This window comes from Phyllostomus discolor, chromosome 2, assembly GCF_004126475.2.
Source record: "Phyllostomus discolor isolate MPI-MPIP mPhyDis1 chromosome 2, mPhyDis1.pri.v3, whole genome shotgun sequence".
Classification (NCBI taxonomy): domain Eukaryota; kingdom Metazoa; phylum Chordata; class Mammalia; order Chiroptera; family Phyllostomidae; genus Phyllostomus; species Phyllostomus discolor.
Window position 1 is genome coordinate 91,065,115 of NC_040904.2, and position 19,225 is coordinate 91,084,339.

The 19,225-nt window shown below is 32.6% G+C and overlaps 1 protein-coding gene across 5 annotated transcripts in view; it reads left to right on the forward strand.

The window, feature by feature from the left end:
• The window catches only part of NECTIN3 (nectin cell adhesion molecule 3), a 125,757-nt gene that overhangs the window by 36,057 nt on the left and 70,475 nt on the right, over window positions 1-19,225 (forward strand). For all 5 annotated transcript variants that reach the window (XM_028504160.2, XM_036018063.1, XM_036018065.1 and 2 more), the window contains exons 2-5: window positions 386-727; window positions 4,576-4,872; window positions 7,785-7,902; window positions 13,077-13,228. In XM_028504160.2, coding sequence (XP_028359961.1) covers window positions 386-727; window positions 4,576-4,872; window positions 7,785-7,902; window positions 13,077-13,228 — 909 coding nt within the window. The remainder of the gene's footprint in view (window positions 1-385; window positions 728-4,575; window positions 4,873-7,784; window positions 7,903-13,076; window positions 13,229-19,225) is intronic.

Below are 19,225 nucleotides of genomic sequence, written 5' to 3' on the forward strand. Positions count from 1 at the left end.
TCAGGAATGCAAACCTGGTTCAGTTGCATTCTTTGCTTCAGAGACTCATGAGAATGTAGTAAAGGTATCATCTAGGGCTGGGATCTCATCTGAAGACCTGACTGGGGAAGCATCTGCTTCCAAGCTTAGTCTTGGCTGTATCTAGTTCTCTTTTCCACTATAACACATTGATGGGTATTTGCTTTATTTGAGAGTCACTCTTTGGGTCTTACACATTCAGCCTCTGGAGCATCTAGTACTGTTACTCAGTTATGAATGTGATTGTATAAGTGTGTACCTGTAGGAGAGGAAGAAAGGAGGGAGAGAAGCAAAAGGGGAGAGAGATTGATTATTTTAGCATAATATTTTTCTATTTTAAGAACTATACTTTTTTTTTTCTCTATAGGTGCCTTAGCTGGACCAATTGTTGTGGAGCCACATGTTACAGCAGTATGGGGCAAGAATGTTTCATTGAAGTGTTTAATTGAAGTAAATGAAACCATAACACAAATTTCATGGGAAAAGATACATGGCAAAAGTTCACAGACTATTGCAGTTCATCATCCTCAGTATGGATTCTCTGTTCAAGGAGAATATCAGGGAAGAGTATTATTTAAAAACTATTCTCTTAATGATGCAACAATTACTCTACATAACATAGGATTTTCTGATTCTGGAAAATACATATGCAAAGCTGTTACATTCCCACTTGGAAATGCTCAGTCCTCCACAACTGTAACTGTATTAGGTAGGTATGCTTGAATTATGTATTTTGGTAATAGTTGTGATGATTATAGTAAAGATCCTTTCAAGAATTTAAAACGATTGAAATTATATATAAATTCCAGTTTAAAATAAAAGAATTCAAATACATTAAGTTCTGTTTTAAAGTCCTATGATTTTAGGCTCTTAATTTAAGCAAAATCTTGTCTGTGTCTACCTACCTACTTATATAATGGTGTGTGGGTCTTAGCTATTTTACTTTTTTTCACAAAAGGTGTTTTTTTATTTATACTAAGTACTGAGTTTCTTTGCCATATTTATTTTCATTATTTCCCTCAAATTTTCAACTTTTAATTAAGTTAACACCTTTAAATAGCTTTTCCAGTTTTAAAATGACTTTCTTCTTTGAGTCATTGGCATGTCACATTTGTTTTTTGAATCAGATTTTATTTATGCTATTGTGGACTTTTATATTTGAATCTCGGTCTGTTGTTCCTAATGAAAGATCTTTTACTTTTTTTCTGTCTGATAACTGTTAAAGTTCATGGTGGAATTTAGAATGAGCTAATATATTAGCATTAATAGAGGCACTTGCAGTGAAAAATAAACAAATTTCGAAATGCTTGTGAGTACATTTAAATAATAGAACAAGGGTTAAGGAGTAATAGCACCTTAGACATTTCAACCCAAAGTGGGACTCCTTTAATGGGAGAAGTCTTTGTTCCTTTAATGGGAGAAGTCTGTCAACTTAACCTGTCAGGAATATTGTCAGGTCTGTTGATAGCTCCCTACTCAATCCTTTTTTCTTCACTCTTCACCCAGGTGTTACTCCCTGATAAGCGTTTTACACATACTTGGTCTCAGTGTCTGCATTTAGAGACCAAGTAAGTACACAGCCCCTAATATTTAATACTATAATTTTAGTGTCTCTTGAATTCAGGAAAGCAATTTTGTACAAATTTGTTATATGTATTTTTCATGTTGGGATAATATATAAAAATAAAATTAAAGCCTTGGCTGGTGTGGCTTAGTGGGTTGAGCACTGGACTGTGAAGAAAAGAATCTCTGGTTCAATTCCCAGTCAGGGCACATGCCTGGGTTGTGGGCCAGGTCCCCAGTAGGGGGTGCATGAGAGGCAACCACACACTGATGTTTCTCTCCCTTTCTTTCTCCCTCCCTTCCCTTCTTTCTAAAAATAAAGAAATTCTTTAAAAGAATAAAATATTTGAGGACTTCATATGTTTAAGACAGTGTCCTAAGAGCTGTGGGAAAATATAACTTACATTTATGAAATTGATGCTTTTAAGAAATGTTTTGATTAGCAGGCAAGGCATAAATACCTGAAAAAAAATCAACTGTAGGACATCAAGATAAAAAAAGGTCATAAAAAGTTTAGTGGCAAGAAGAAACTAGATAAATAGTTTGTACATGGAAGAGAGAATTTGTGGGAATAAATGTTTTTGCTTTAAATTTTAGGAATGTCTCCTAAATTAATACGGTACCCAGTGGTTTTATATTCAAGACTGTTTACGGTAATAGGATACTCATGATTTTACCCATGCCTACTTCTTTTAACTTCTCATTTCGTGCTACACCTCTTCCAGAACCCAAATTTTATAATCATAATAAACTATTTGTTGTTCTGTTAACACCTGTCTATGTTTTTACATGTGTTTGTCCTTTTGCCTGGATTGCCTTTGGTTTTCTCTTACCTCTCTCTTCCTATATTCTTCTATTTAACTACTACTCATCAAACCACAGCCTTCGGGAAGCTATTCTTGAAAGATCTACTCCCTCCACAATTTGATGATTTTTTTTCTTTTTTGCCATTGTATCCTGATCATGTCTTTATTGTAGTGGTTACCATACTGTTTTATTCAATATTGTTTGTTTTGTTTTTGTTTTTCACTGTAAATGTGGTAGACTGCAACTCTGTATTTTATCATTTAACATTATATCCCTTAAAGCCTATTACGAGTTCCTGGTTTATAGCAGTCTCATACATTAATGTTATTTAAGTAGGTTATAGCAATGGGCTGGGGAACTAGGTAGTTTAGAAATGTTTTGTAGGAAAAAAATTAGTTGCCAGTTCTCAAATGGTGGGTAGGTTTGGGGCAGGCAAACAGGGAAGAAATTTAAGAGGAGTAAGTGAGCAACAAAGGCAGAAAACAATTACATCAGGGCAGAATTTCTTCCAAGTTAGCACTTTTGAAATTTGGGGCTGGAATTTGTTGTGGTGAACTATCCTGTTCAATTTTTACAGTGAATAGCAGTATCCATAGCCTCTACCCACTAGATGTTAGTAGCAGTCCCTCAGTTGTGACAACTTAGAATGTCTCTATACATTGCCAAGTGTCCTCTGGGTGGAGGGTTGGGAAGAGATCACTCACTGCTGAGAACCCTCATAGTGAACCACTGAATAATTTGTTGATTATTCAAAGGATTTTCAAAAAGTATGAAAAATAAAGGCTAGAAAGGTAGAGTATGACCACAATAAATAACTTGAATGTTAGGATGAGGAATTTGAGATTTATGTTACTAGAGATGTGAAGGTGTACAATGTTGTGCTTCTCATCTCTCTTCTCCTCTCAGGTTCTTGCTATTTTAAAGTGTGGTTCATGAACTAGCAGAATTAGTAATATCACTTCAGAACTTGTTAGAAATACAGAATTTCAGACATCTCTCAGACTTACTATGTGATAAATCTACATTTTATCAGGATCCCCAAGTGATTTATGTGCACAATAAAGTTTGAGAAATACCATTTTGACAACCTTCTCACCTTGCTTAGGGGGATGTAACTCAGACCTGATTTAGGTAGTAATGTGATAAAAGTTGTCATTCAGGATGATCAGTCTGGTGTTTTTGATGAATTAAAATGAAGAAGTCCTGAAATAATGCCTAAGCCATGAGGCCACGAAGGTTTGAAATTAATTCACTAATTTCTGTTGCTTGGGTGAAGAAGAGAGCTATTATAAAGGAATAACTAGCATATCTTTATAACCAATGGGATATAAGAAACAAGGGAGGTTTGAACAAGAATAGGTCTTGAACCTTGGTGTTTGAATCAGTTATATTACCATTAATTTAAAGGGGCATGTCTCTGAAAAAGGTGTTAGGGATTCGTAGCATGAGATGATAGTTCAGCATTTGGTTTATTAAGTTTGAAGAAATTTAGGCAAAAAATATCAGACAACTGGTTAGAAACTGTGGAATCAAACCTTATTTTAAAGTTGGAGAAAATTAGGGATCAGCTGGGTAGGAATGTTTATCAGATAAAAGTTTTTAGGGGAGATACAAAAAATAATTAAAAACCTTAGATAGGAAGTATTTAACATTAAGGTTATGTTTCCCTTATGTGGAGCTTTCTGATACCATAACAAAATAAGTGGCATGTACTTTCCAACAAGTATTAGTGATGTTCCATATCAACAGTGTTGATTCTATACTTGTAACTTACTTTAAAATATATTTTCTCTTAACATTTTTGCTGTGAAAATGAAGCATTAAATATTAAAATTACTATTTAAAGTAAAAATATCTTTAATTTCATAATGGAAATTATGATTGATTTCACAGGACTTTTTGTATGTGCTAATTATGAGAAGGACTTATCTGTCTTTATAAACAAAAGTGTATCTCTACCAGGAGAGCCATCTTTGTAATGGTTATATAAATCTCAACTTCTTATTTGTCCTGGCTCATGATCTTCTCTTGTTCCAAGAATCCCTTTGATGTTGGCATTATCTAAAAGTGTGTGTGTAGATTTTATATGCAGTTACTCCTAAATTTCTGAAATGTATGTAGATGTGGCTTGAAAGGATATAAATATATTCTTAATTAAAATATAACTTTTGTTTTAAATTTGAACAGTTGAACCCACTGTGAGCCTGATTAAAGGGCCAGATTCTTTAATTGATGGAGGAAATGAAACAGTAGCAGCCATTTGTATTGCAGCCACTGGAAAACCAGTTGCACATATTAACTGGGAAGGTGATCTTGGTGAAATGGAATCCACTACAACTTCCTTTCCAAATGAAACGGCCACAATCGTCAGCCAATACAAGCTATTTCCAACTAGATTCGCTAGAGGAAGGCGAATTACTTGTGTTGTAAAACATCCAGCCTTGGAAAAGGACATCCGATATTCTTTCATATTAGATATACAGTGTAAGTAAATGATAACATTTGCTTTTTAAACATGATGTATTTTATTTTTATTTTCTTCCTTTAAAATTATTCTGCAGCAGACTCCTTTTAGTTTGAATATTTAGCATTCAGAAATTCCTGGTTTTCCATTGTTGACATTTTTTTTATAAATGATTTTTTAAAGATTTATTTATTTATTTACTTATTTATTTATTTTAGAGAGGGAAGGGAGGGAGAAAGAGAGAGAGAGAAACATCAGTGTGCGGTTGCTGGGGGTTGTGGCCTGCAACTCAGGCATGTGCCCTGACCAGGAATCAAACCTGCGATGCTTTGGTTCGCAGCCTGCGCTCAATCCACTGAGCTACGCCAGCTAGGGCTCTTTTGCTGACATTTTTTCTTTAATTTTTAAAACATTATTGTGGAAATTTAATTTAACCAGAACAGTTTTTATCAATTTATAACAATGGGCAATTATTTTAAAGTTACTCTCTAACTTAGAATTATTTAACTTTATCCTTTTTTAGACCTTAAAAATAATCTGGACTTACGTGAACTTTGGAAATTCATATCTCAAAATGTGCAATACTTAGAGACAGGCTACTTCTCCAATCCAATAGTGTTAGCTTTTCAGTTTTATTGATGCCATCCATGATGTTTTTATTTTTCAGCAACAGTCTTTTACTTCCTAGATGCATTTAAATTATTTTGAAAATCTATATTCATTCAGTATTCTAACCAGTTTTATTGATCATTTTGTAAGATTCTCACATAGGTAAAACAATATATTTTAAGCACATCATTGGGGCAATAATCATTATAGATAAGATTCAAAGCTGGTATTTTTTTGTTAGGGGATACTCTGTTTTATTTGTGTGTGTATATGCTTTTTTGTTTATATTCTTTGTGTAGCATTTTAAAATTTGAGCAAGAGAAAAACTGATGGTGCAGATAGTTCATAGCAAAGAAAATGAAAATTAGGCAGGTTAGTAATAAAATTAGGAGAGTTTAGATTTTGTCATTTCTGTCTACAGATCATAAATGTTAGATTTGTGAAGGTGTTTTGTTTTTCTTTTTCTTTTTTGGTGTGATGCATGGAATATTAAATTACACATATTTATTATACTTGATGTAATGGTTTCTAAAGCTAATTCTGAGGATTTTTTCCCCTAACTCTTACAGGATTAAACATGAGAAGATGATTTTATGTGAATGTTATTATGATTGTATTCCTGAATACAAAAACCTTGTTTCCTCCTACTGCTCTGGAGAAGCCAATTAAATTTTTTTTTCCTTCTCCTAACTTGATTTTATAGACTCTTTTTCCTTTTTCTTGTAGAATTCAGATCTCAATTATAAGTAATTACTATTAATATTTTTCTCATATATACTTTTTCCTATGTCTAATCATGACAGAAATTTTCTTCAGTTTGTATTATGAATATTATTATTTTTGTCTGCTTGAATGTAATTCTAATATATAAAAATACTTTTTCTAATATAAGAGTTTATAATTATTATTGAGATTTTTCGACATGCCTCTAAAATGTTAGAATACTTATGACTTTTTCCTCTTTTTTAATTGGGACCTACAAAACATATCCCAATTGTATCCAAAATTTATCTCTCAAAATTTGGAGGTATTCTTTGGGGACACTTGAATACCTTTCCCATCCTCCTTTTGAAATAAATTAACCCAATGATATCTATACTCTTCTTTCAGCATCATTTTTTAGTACAAATTTTGTTTCAAAAATGTTTGTTAATTCTTGGTATTTATAAGAGGCAGGTAATACTTTCATTTTATGCTTATGCATTAAAAGTCTAACTCTAGAAACAAATAATGATCTCCATGTGCAAAATAATACCCTGGAATACGATAATCAGTTTTGTTTCTAAACATAGATAAATAAAAAGTTGAATTAAAAATTGACATATTTTTCCTGAAAGTTTAGGCCAAAACCATGGGTGTGCAGTATACATGGCAAATATGGTAAATATTACTGAGGGAATCTTTCATGACATTCCCAACCTCATCCCCAATCTAAATTAAATTAGGCCTTTCCTCTTGTCTTTTCTCTTGGTATCCTATTCTTTTTCATGACAAGTTTTAGTAAATAGTTTTTAAATGTCATCTCTTTTATTACTATTAAAATATTATTTTTTGAGTACAGAATCTGTGTATACAAAATACCTAAAACATTGCCTGTCACTTATTAGGCACTAAACAATATGGTGGTTGAATGAATGATTAGTATTGGATTTTGTGGTTCGAAGGCATAAATTTATATTGCTGGTAGACCTGGATAATTGCTTATTTAACTAATTATGTTGCACATATGCTAAAAGAGCTTTGGGCACATTGAGTGGATACAAGTTCATGTTTTAGAACAGTTGAGATCTTAGATAATTTACTTAAGTTATAATTATGGAAAGTTTGTGTTACATTGCTACATGCCCATATATTATTAATTAATTGTAGCATAGGAAATCTAACCTCTGTAATTGACTTGGTACCTTTTTGGGGATACTGCCTTTCACATTACACATGTGATTAAAAACAGTTTTATTTGGTGATTTTGTACTTAAATGCCGTGTTTCATTATTGAATTAAACAATGTATTTTCTTTGTTCATGTAGCTCTACATATTTCATAATTTTTTTTTGGTGAATGTAGGTTTGTGAATATTCTTATATTCAGTGCTTATAACAGAACTGTACGTGCTTGTAATTGCTTAATGTTTGAGTACTCATTGTTCATTTGTGCACTCATTTCATCAACTAATATTTATTGTATACTATCTTCCACATTGGTTATGTATATTGAGAAAAGGAAAAATTACTTGTATTCTTCTACAGTTTATGTTTATTCTCTTTTTATATTTTATTTATTACTAATAAATGATAATCTGTTTTGTCATGCATTTATTTTATAGATGCTCCTGAGGTTTCAGTAACAGGCTACGATGGGAATTGGTTTGTAGGAAGAAAAGGTGTTAATCTCAAGTGTAATGCTGATGCAAATCCACCACCCTTCAAATCTGTGTGGAGCAGGTAATAATATTAGATACTTCTAAAGAGAATTTATTTAAAAGTGAAAAGTATTCTTAAATGCATAAAGTTGTTTTTTATTAGTGTAATACCTGACATAGTAATTGTTGAAAATTAAATTAAATGAATAGTTTCTAAGTGTCCCCCTGTTCCACCTCTCCCCGCCTTCCTACCCCCACAGTTCTGTTTCTTAGAGGTGACGTTAGTGATTTTAGCAATTCCGTCTGGCAGTTAACCATTATAGGTCTTAAACTGCTGCTTCTTGATTTACTAATTTTTAAACTAGTCACTTCTTATTATGATAGATGAAAGTTTAGATCTACCCCTTCACACATGAATGTGCCCATTACCCTATTTTTCATAACTCTAATGAGATTGTTACTTTTAATTAAAGTCTGTAATTATTATTTGCCTCTCTGTGAAAGGTAAATATTATTTATTGAGAATTAAGTAGTATACTGGAATTCTTGTTTTCTTTTGTCTAAAACTGTTGTCACTGAGGGCTAATAATTGCTTGTTTTTACTTTTGTAGCTTTATCTGAATATCCTTAATTCTCTTTAATTTTGAAATTTCAACTGTTAGAGTCAAGTTGTCATTCAGACTTCTCAATATTTAAGGGCCCCTTCAATCTAGAGAGTTATATTTATCAGCTGTGGAAAATTTTCTTATTTTTTATTCATTTCCTCTCCTTTTTTTCTATTTGCTCTTAATAAGAACCAGTATTTATTGCTTACTAAATATTCTTTCTTATTTTTCAAATTATTTTATTTTTCTTTCTAGGCAATTTGCTTGATTCCCCCCTTCCCTTGATTAAACATATTGGAGCATACTTTTATTTTCTAAGAGCATTTTCTTGTTCTCTGTTCATTTTCAAAGCATACTTTTCTTAGTTTATGGATACATAATATCTTCTTGCTTTTTTCTAGAGGTAGTGGAGCTCTTTCTTCTGCAGACGCCCCCCCCCTCACTTATTGTCTCCTTTTTCCTCCTACTTCTTTTTTTGTTTGTTTTCTGACTTCCATTTTGTAGACATGCCCAAATTTTCTCAGTTATCCAGTCATTTCATAGTGGTGCATTTAGTTAAAATGCTAAGTGAAAACTCTCCATAGTAGGGATTGCTCATTAGCAGATTCCACTCAGAGTAATCAAATACAGACTATTTCTCTGGGGAAGCTTCTGGTGTTACCTATGGACAGGTAGAAGTCTTTTTTTTTTTTTTTTTTTGTGGCCATTCAGTTTATGTATTGAGTTAATCTTTATTTTGTCTAAACATAAATGTCTGGAATCTGTACAGAAGTAGGAGGAATCTCTTGTTTTGTTTTTTCAACTTTGAACTAATATTCTTATCTCTAGCCCTTTGCCTTGTTCCAGCCTTCTGCAGTATAATGAGGTAGGTTCCAAATCTGATTGGGTTTTTTGGACCAAATTGGCTGCTCTCTCATCCATAGGCCTCCTGTAAGCACTTCTTCAGCCTAAAGCAGAGCTTTTCAACATGGCACTGTTAAAGATTTGGGCTGGAAAAATCTTTTTTGTGGGAGGCAGCTCTGTGAATTGTAGGATGTTTAGCAGCATTCCTGACCTGAAATCTCTAAAGCTAGTAGTACTTCACCTCCCCATTCCTTCATGTCTTCAGACATGCTGGATGTCTTCTGGAGACAAAAATCACTTCTGATTGAGAAGCACTGGCTTAAAGCATACACTGTTCTTTCCATTTGTTTTCTCCTAAAAGTTTTTTGAAACATCTTACCTGATGAATTCTACCTCCTGTTCTCTTTCCCCTAATAGGTATTTAATAACTTTAATTTCTTTACTGTTGTTTGGGATGGGATTTTGTAAGAGTATGGAAACAATGTATTTGGTCAATCTGTTGCCTTTAAGCAAAGTTTCAATTTTAGAAGTAGGAAAGGCCTTTTCATTTACATGTTCTTAAATGTGGGGAAACAGTCATTGGTTAAGATGTGTGATAGGGTATTTCTTTTTTTTAAATATATTTTATTGATTATATTCTTAACAGTTGTCCCAGTTTTTTCTCCCCTTTACTGCCCTCTGTCCTGAACTACCTCTCTCACCATCATTCCCCCACCTTAGTTCATGTCCATGGGCCATACATGTAAGTTCTTTGACTTCTCTATTTCCTATATTATTTTTAACTTCCCACCTGTCTATTTTATTCCCTGTACCTTTTCCCCCATTCTCCCTCCTCTCACTCCCTGCTGATAATCATCCATGTGATCTCTGTTTCTGTGAATCTGTTCCTGTTCTAGTTGTTTGCTTAGATCATTTTGGCTTTGTTTTTTTAGGTTCAATTCTTGATAGTTGAGAGTTTGTTTTCATTTACTGTTCATAGTTTTGATCATCTTCTTTTTCTTAGATAAGTCCCTGTAACATTTCATATAATAAGGGTTTGGTGATGATGAACTCCTTTAACTTGACCTTATCAGGGAAGCACTTTATCTGCCCTTCCATTTTAAATGATAGCTTTGCTGGATAGAGGAATCTTGGACATAGGCTCTTGTCTTTCATGACTTTGAATACTTCTTTCCAGCCCCTTCTTGCCTGCAGGGTTCCTTTTGAGAAATTAGCTGATAGTCTTGTGGGAACTCTTTTGTAGGTAACTGTCTCCTTTTCTCTTGCTGCTTTTAAGATTCTCTTCTTTCCTCTTAGGTGATGTAATTATGATGTGCCTTGGTGTGTGCTTCCTTTGGTCCAACTTCTTTAGGACTCTCTGAGCTTCCTGGATTTCCTGGAAGTCTGTTTCCTTAGACAGATTGGGGAAGTTCTCCTTCATTATGTGTTTAAATAAGTTTTCAATTTGTTTTTCCTCTTCTTCTGGTACCCCTCTCATTTGGATGTTGCCATGTTTAAAGTTGTCCTGGAGGTTCCTAAACCTGTCCTCATTTTTTTTGAATTCTCATTACTTCATTCTGTTCTGATTGAATGTTTATTTCTTCCTTCTGCCCCAAATCACTGATTTGAGTCCCAGTTTCCTTCCTGTCACTGCTGGTTCCCTGTACATTTCCCTTTATTTCACTTTGCATAGCCTTCACTTTTTCCTCTATTTTGAGACCATACTCAACCATTTTTGTGAGCATCCTGATTACCAATGTTTTGAAGTATGCATCTGATAGGTTGGCTATCTCTTCATTGCTTATTGTATTTTTTCTGGAGCTTTGATCTGTTGTTTCATTTGGTCCATATTGTTTTCCCTCAGTATGCCAGTTACGTAGTAAGGAGCGGAACCTTAGGATTCTCCAGGGTGGGGCAACCCACATTGCTGCATTGTGGCCCTATATGTGAGGGAGGGGTCAGAAAGGGAACACTGGCCCCTTGCTCAGCTCTCTGCAGGCTTCAGTCACTTTTTCTTCTACCCACAGGCAAATTGGGCCCTTCTGGTGCTGATTCCTGGGTGGGTGGTTTTGTGTACTTTCTAGGACCTTGTGGGTCTCTCCAAGGAATTCTCCTGTGAGTTTGGAGTTTCTCCCATCACTGCAACCCCCACAGGTTTTTACTGCCAGAAGTTTTGAGGCTTTATTTCCCACACTGGAACCCTGGGTTATGCAGTTTGTCTCACTTCCCAGTTGTTCCTCCTGGTTTGTCCGCACACTAATGTGGGACCTCCTGCTCCGCCAGATGCTGCCTTGTGCTCCCCAGTCCTCCACCTGCCACCTTGCCATGAGCCCTCACCACCCCAGCTGCCTGTCTCTGTTCCTCCTACTGGTCTGGATGAATGTTTCTTCTTTAATCCTTAGTTGTTATAAGACATTTTTTTATACTTCTCAGAATTAAAGGGATTGGAATTTTGGGCCCAAAGTAAAGATAGTTGGAACTACACAGTTTATATTTATTCTTATCCTTAGAAAAAGAGTTCACTTTTTTAAAGTTGATGCTCTAAAAATGTTGTTTCCAAAATTCTTTTAAGGAGATTGGGTGTTTTTGCTTTTTAACCATTAGACTATTACCTTTATTCTTCATTACTAAATTAAAATACCAGCAAGTGTAAAAGTTTTTACTGATTGTTCTTTTACTTATTATCCTTGGGATCACAGAATGAAATTATCCCTCCTATTTTCCCATGTTGATTTGCTTCATTCTACCTTTTTTTATTCTTTGTTTTTTATTTTCTTTGTAACTAGTTGTTGGTCTCCTACTATGTATTTTGGTCATTGAAAGCAAGGATCAAATCTTACTTAACTTTGCATCTCAGCAACAGCAGCAGGAGGAGAGTAAGGTAAATAGTGGATAGCTGAGTTGAAGGAATGAAGAAACATTTTAAAGATCTGCTTAAATCAAAGTATAGTAATTGCCTGAATTTACTTGATTTTTATCTTCTTATCTAAAAAAAACCTATGACCTTTAAAACTGGTTTGAAAATAAAGGCCTGATGGTGGGGTTTTTTACCGTAAGGATGGAAAGATAATGTATAGCAGTATACTTAATTCTGTTGCAATGAATGGCTTTATAGTTCTTATAGTGAGATTTTATTCCCATTGTGCTTTATAGTAATACATGATAATACACCACTATAGAAAGGACTTCTTGGTATAGGCACCATTTAAAAAAAGAGTTACTGATACCAAATGGTGTCTTGGTTTTTATCATCACATATGTCCACCTTACAAATGAAACCACCTTCTTGGTGGTTTAGAAACTAGCCATGTTTGGATGGGGCACAGTATAGACTTGTTCTGCATTAACTGGTGCTTTTTAAAATATGTTACAGAAAGTGCTAAAATATATCATGGACTTAAATGAGATGACTTTTCATTTAGAGAATTGTAGATATATCATGAGAAGGTCTATAATTAACAGATAATTACTTTGATTCCTTTGATAATATGAGTATGCCTGTAAATAATGTTGTTCTAATTTTCCATTTTTCTGAATTCTTTAAAAAGCACATAATTTTTTTTCCTCTCCTTCCCTCTCATTTTAATTTGTTCACCTAGGTACACTTACATGAATTGATATTTTGAAAGAATTTTTAGTGGACTTTATTAGTTCAACTTTTTAAAAATAAAAATTCACAATTTAGTTCATGCGTCATTTCATAGTGAATTTTACCCATAGAATGCTGGTTCCTTCACTAACATCTCAAAAGTTAATATCACATCTAAACAGCTATCAATGACTATAGACTGAGGATACATAAAGTATTTTCATGCTTTTTCAATTCTAGGTTGGATGGACAGTGGCCTGATGGTTTATTGGCTTCAGACAATACTCTTCATTTTGTCCATCCACTGACTTTTAATTATTCTGGTGTTTATGTCTGTAAAGTGACCAATTCCCTTGGTCAAAGAAGTGATCAAAAGGTCATCTACATTTCAGGTAAGTTACCATCTACTTGCAAAATGGGTTATTTGAATTATTCCTATAATGACAATCATAACAATAACACTGTGATCATGGTAGTCATTTATACTTGTGAAGATACAGGTTCCTTAGTCTGAGATTTTCCAAATAATCTAAAAGATATAATAAAGTAACCCTATCTGAAATAGAGTTATATGTGTAAACAGATAGGGCTTTACATGTGTAAAGTGGCATTTCTTTACTTAATGTCAAAATGTCTATGCAACAACTTTATGTACATTTTAAGACCTATGCATGTAGTTAAATTTACTGTTAAATAATATTAAATATTTTACTTTTATAGGTTGTGTGTACCTTTCTAGGTTTTTTTTTGTCTTGACACTAGGAATGAACTCTGGGGTTTTTTTTTTGTTTGTTTATTTTTGGTAGCTGTTTTGCACACAAGCATCTGGCAAATAAAATAAGATATCGACTTTGATGACCTGGCTTTATTAAATAACGTTGTCACTCAATATGTTAATATACCATATTGAATTACTGAGAAGTGAAGTAGGAATGCTACTGAAAATGTTTTAATGAAGTAAAATTTAAAATGTCTTTTATTGATAGTCATTAAACCACTAAGTACTTAAGATTTTTCACATTCCACTTGTTTAACTCTGAAAGTTTTTTGTTAATTTGACAGTATAAATTTGAATATTCACCAAATATAGTTAGAGCTAAAAATATATCCTGGGTGTGGCTATAAATGAATTATCAATGGAATTCCTATTTATATGAATTATATAAACTTTTGAGCATCTCCTTCTATAAGAATGCAGCAATCTTCATGTCTAACACATGGAAAATTAAAGGCAAAATGAAGAGAACCTTGAGAAATTCAGGTTTGTATGGTAATTCTGTAATAGGTAGTTAAGATTTTCATTTCTATTCAAGTCTAAAATTAAATCAATTAGACATTTCAGAGAAATTGTAACCTTGCTTTTATTTTATATTCTCTGTTCTTGTATGATTACTCAACCTAAGAAAAGTACCCCATATTATTTATCACAATTTGTAGTTGTATGCTTATTTATGTACTTACCTATCCTCACAGTTAAACAATTTGTATTCACTTTGTTTACAGCTTAGATAATACCTGGCATATAATAGGGTCTCTCTCTCTCTCTCTCTCTCTCTCTCTCTTTTTGTGTGAATCTTACAAGAAGCTTAGAGCTATGTACATCAAGAGCTACCTCTTCCAGCAATAGTGCTTTGGTGGAAATCTAAGTGAGATTAAATATTAGTATACTAGTCTCCATTTCTTCCATAGGTTTTTATTTTTTTAAAAAAGGAAATCTTAAAGTATATTTAAAATGTATTTATCACAAGGACTGCTTGCTTTTTGTATGTGTTGTACAAACTTTGGTATGAAATATTACTTGTAAATCTTAGACTCAATGTGCAATCTTTTAAATAATAAGGTTCCATGTGGGCATTCTTATATATATTGATTACAGTGATGATATCCTAAATCCAAAATCTTTTGGCATTCTGGGTCTACTTCCTTTTAGTCCTGACTTGTGTGTCCGACTGCCTATTAATGATTATTAATCCTATGCAGAACTATATATTGGCATTTACAACTTAACATTCAAAACTGAGGTCCTGATCTTTTTCTTGTCCCTTGCCACCAAATCTCTTCCTACAATAGTCTTCCTCCTAATCTTTGATATTTATCCTTGATTTCAGTTTTTTTTTCATATTCCACTCAATCCATCAAGAAATCAATGTTAGCTCTCTTATTTTTACATATACAGAACCTTACCAATTCTCCAGTTCTAATATTCCAGCCCAAGCCATCAGCAACTCTTACTTAGCTTATTAGAACAGCCATTTAATCTTTCTTCTTTAAATCTGTCATCAGATCAGCAGCCAGAATGATCTTTTTAAAGGGCATGTCAGATCATGGCATTGCTCTCTTTACACCTTCCATGGACTTTGAATTTTATCCACAATGAAAACGAAACCTTTACAATGACTTATAATTCTCTGTACATGTTCTGGTCCTAGATTATCTCTTTGACCTCATTCCTTATTTTATCCCTTGCTCACTTGGCTTCAGTCATACTGGCCTGCTTGCCAGCATGAAGACATACTTTGAAAACAACAGGCACATTTTTACCTCAGAATCTTTGCACTTGCTGTTTGCACTGCCTTGAATGCTCTTCAAATATTCTCATACTTCTTTTTCTCACTTCCTTTAGGTCTTTACTCAAATATTACCTTCATAGTTGTATGTAAAATGGAGACCTCTCTCTTCTCACCTCTTTACTATTTTCTGTCTTCCTTCTCTGCCTTATTTTTCTTTACAGTACTTATTGCCATGTGACATACTACATATTTTATTTATATGTTTGTCTCTTTTTACCCCAACAAGTATATACATCCTAGTAGTGATGGGAATCACTACTGTATTCCCATCATTTGGGGTATAAAGTGATGATTATGTACTTACTCTTCTGAGAGGGGAAATCATTTTAAGTAAATATGAAAAATCACAGTTAATTGCCACTAAGGACTTAATAAAAAGATAGTATTATATGAGATGATGTTTTTCAAGTAATCATCAGGAATTAGACATTACATATCTATCCAGTATTTAATACAGTAAACTATGCTGAGTTTATTTAAATCTTTTAAGAGCGCCTTGATCAGGTGCCTAAGTTGGTTGAAGCCTTGTCCTATCCCATACACCAAAAGATTGTGGGTTTGATCCCTGGTTAATGTGCATACAAGAGGCAACCAATTGCTACTTGTTTCTCTCTCCCTCTCCTCCTTTCCCCCTCTTTCTTCCCTTTCCTCTCTCTCTAAAATCAATAAACATATATTCTTGGGTGAAGATTAAAATAAATAAGTCCTCTAAGAGCTTCTTGGTATATATCAAGTATCCTAGGTAAAATACTGCCTTTTCAAAATGACTAATAAAACCTACTAGGCTTTTATCAGTACTAAAAGGTCATAATTCACACAGAGCAAATCATCAGTTAATCTTTTTCATTGGAAAAATTTTACCTCAGTATTTGTAATTTTCAGAAGTGATTGTTTAAAATATTTGTTAAAGGAATATGTTATGACTAGAGACTCTTAGTTTCCAGTCATATTCCTTTAACAAATATTTTTGAGAGTAATTATTCATAATTTTATTACACATTTCCCATATTGGAAGACATGAGATTTTAGACAAGAGGTGATCGATTCAAGACTACAGCATTTGACTTTAGTTCTTACTCATGAGAGTACAATGGCTCTTTGACCCATACAAATTGACTGCTGGAAATTGTTGCTTTTGGTGTTTTGAATTCCCCCACCCCATACCGCTTATTTGTCTTTGAGGATAGGGATGTATATTTTTATATATCATTTAAATTCCCCCATGCCCAAAACTGAAAGTATATTTCTATGCAAATCCTGAATTTCAAATTTTACTGATTTTAGGATCCAGACATATAAGACTTAAGAACCCACATTTTTAGCAATCCTTAAACTTTATTTAAAATTCATAATTTTATTTACTTAAGCAATTCATATAAAGTCTTAAAGAAATCAATTAATTTAATTTTTAGCATAGTAATTATTATGCAAAAATATACTTTATAGCTACAGAGGCCCTACTGGACTACTTTGTTTTCCCATTTGGCAGAACTCATTAATTTGAAAAAGAAACTTAAGATGTTCTTCATGTAGGTGTGGAGAAATCAGTCTACTAGTTCATTGATATTGTTATGTATTCATTTATTGTATGTTGAGCAAAGAATGTCAAAAAGTAATGTCTGACTGAAAAAAGTAAAAAATACCGCTGGAACCTATTTTAAATCATGATAAATAAGTACCTAATAGTGATTGCATAGTTACTCCTCCTGATTCCTTACATAAATTTAACTTTCACTGTAATTCTCTTGGAGAAAGGGAAGAATTCTAAAATATGAATAAATATCTTATATGCATTGTCAATGTTCATTGCTTAAAAATACAAAATGATAAAGTATCGACACTAGTTCCACTTTTATGCAATCATATTGTATTCAGGCTATGCTATTTTTAACACTGGTTGAGGAGGGGATGGTAAACTAAAAAATTACTAGAACCACTGTTAATAGGTATTTTGGGGGCACTTTTTTTTAGTTAGATTTTTCTGAAAGCTGTAATTTGTTAATTCTGAGTTAGACAGATACCCACCTATATTTGTACAAATAGCATAGCATTGCAAGTAGAAATGGTATGTCAGTGATTGCTGGCTTTTTTGAGGACATTTGGCAAAAATGTTGTTATATATCCTACACTTGGTGAGAGAGCTCAGATATAAGTACTGATAAAAATAGCATTTCATTAAGAGCTATCAAAAACTTTTAAAATTTTATGTGCATAAAAATGTGTGAATTATAAATAATTACTTGGGTGACTTTACTTTTGTTTAAACATGTTGATAACTAGTTTATTGTAATACTTTTTCTTTGGGAATCATTGTAAAGATGACATTCAGTACTTAAAACTTGACTTTTCCATTAGACCTTCCTCTTCAGAAAATACATGAATTGTCTTACAGATGATTAATTTTTAGTTTATTTCTTTAATAGCTGGTTCTGTGAAGTTGGATTATATGAGGCTTTAATACTTTAATATTAGAAATGATCCTGCAATTTCACATTTTTAAAAAATTAAATTTACTCAACTAATGAATATGTTCTCATAAATTAAAACTTCCTTGATTCACTTACATATAATATGATACCTATTATTCACTTCAAAGTACTTGACAGGTTTGCCTCTTATGTTGGTTTACACTTATAGGAAATTAGTTATACTGTACTTTCAATTTTATATTGTACTTGCTAAATTTTTACCACATTCTATGCATACGGCATTCCATGATGAAACCTGTTTCAGTAAGTATTTTTCTTTAGCTTATAATTTTAGAATAACTTACCCCATGTAGATTTAGTATTTTTCTAACAATCATTTTTTAAAAGCTCTATCAGTACCACTCATTTAAAAATTAATTACAGGAGGTTACCATTTGAGTCATTTATTTTTACAAATGAAGAAATTCAAGATTTTTTTATCTCATCTTTTCTTCAAACTCTTAGAGTTTTGTGTAACATGACCTACAAATACCACCTAATTGATGATTAACCAATCTTTAATTTTTACTGTTTATGTTTAGTTGCTTTTTAATATTAATGGCTATTTTCTCTATATTCTAATGGCAGTACACAGGATCATTTGCATCTAATATTTATGTATTAGAATGTTCTCTCTAAAATATTAGTTGCTCTTTTTGAGACTCCATCCTAAAGCAATGTGACATTAAATTTTGTAGATATGGTTGAAATCCCTCAACTTCCTAAATGTTTAGATATTTTGCCCATTGGGTATAAACATGATAATGACATTTTTATAGCATTTTATAATTTACCTTTTTTTACTTTGTCTGTTAGTTTTCATTTAATAATGGCCCACTTGGCTAATACAGTTTAAATACACTTTTTATTTTTTTATTACAAAATAATGGTATATACAATATAAATCCTTTTTTAAAAATTGAAGAGTTCTCTTTATTCAAGGAAAATATTTTTGAGAGAATGATTAAAACAGCAGCTTATACGATGACCACTTAACAAGATTCTATAGTTTTTCATTCTTTTATAGATAAGTTCAGATCTTATAAAAATAAATTATATTAGTTAAAATGAATATTAAGAAAACATACTTTTTTCATTCTTTCACTTTATTTTCATGTGCTACTGGCTAAAAAATGTACATTTGAATTATTTGATTTAATTTTTGGTATGATACTTCTTAAGCGAGCTATGTATGGGACACTTAAGTAAGGCTCTTTAAAAAAAAAAAACAGAACAAAACATTTCTTTGAGCACACTATCACACTTAAACATGAATGGAATAATTTAGGATTTACACCATAGATAATTTTATAATTCCTTTTTTCTTTATTGGTAATTGACTGTCAGTTGT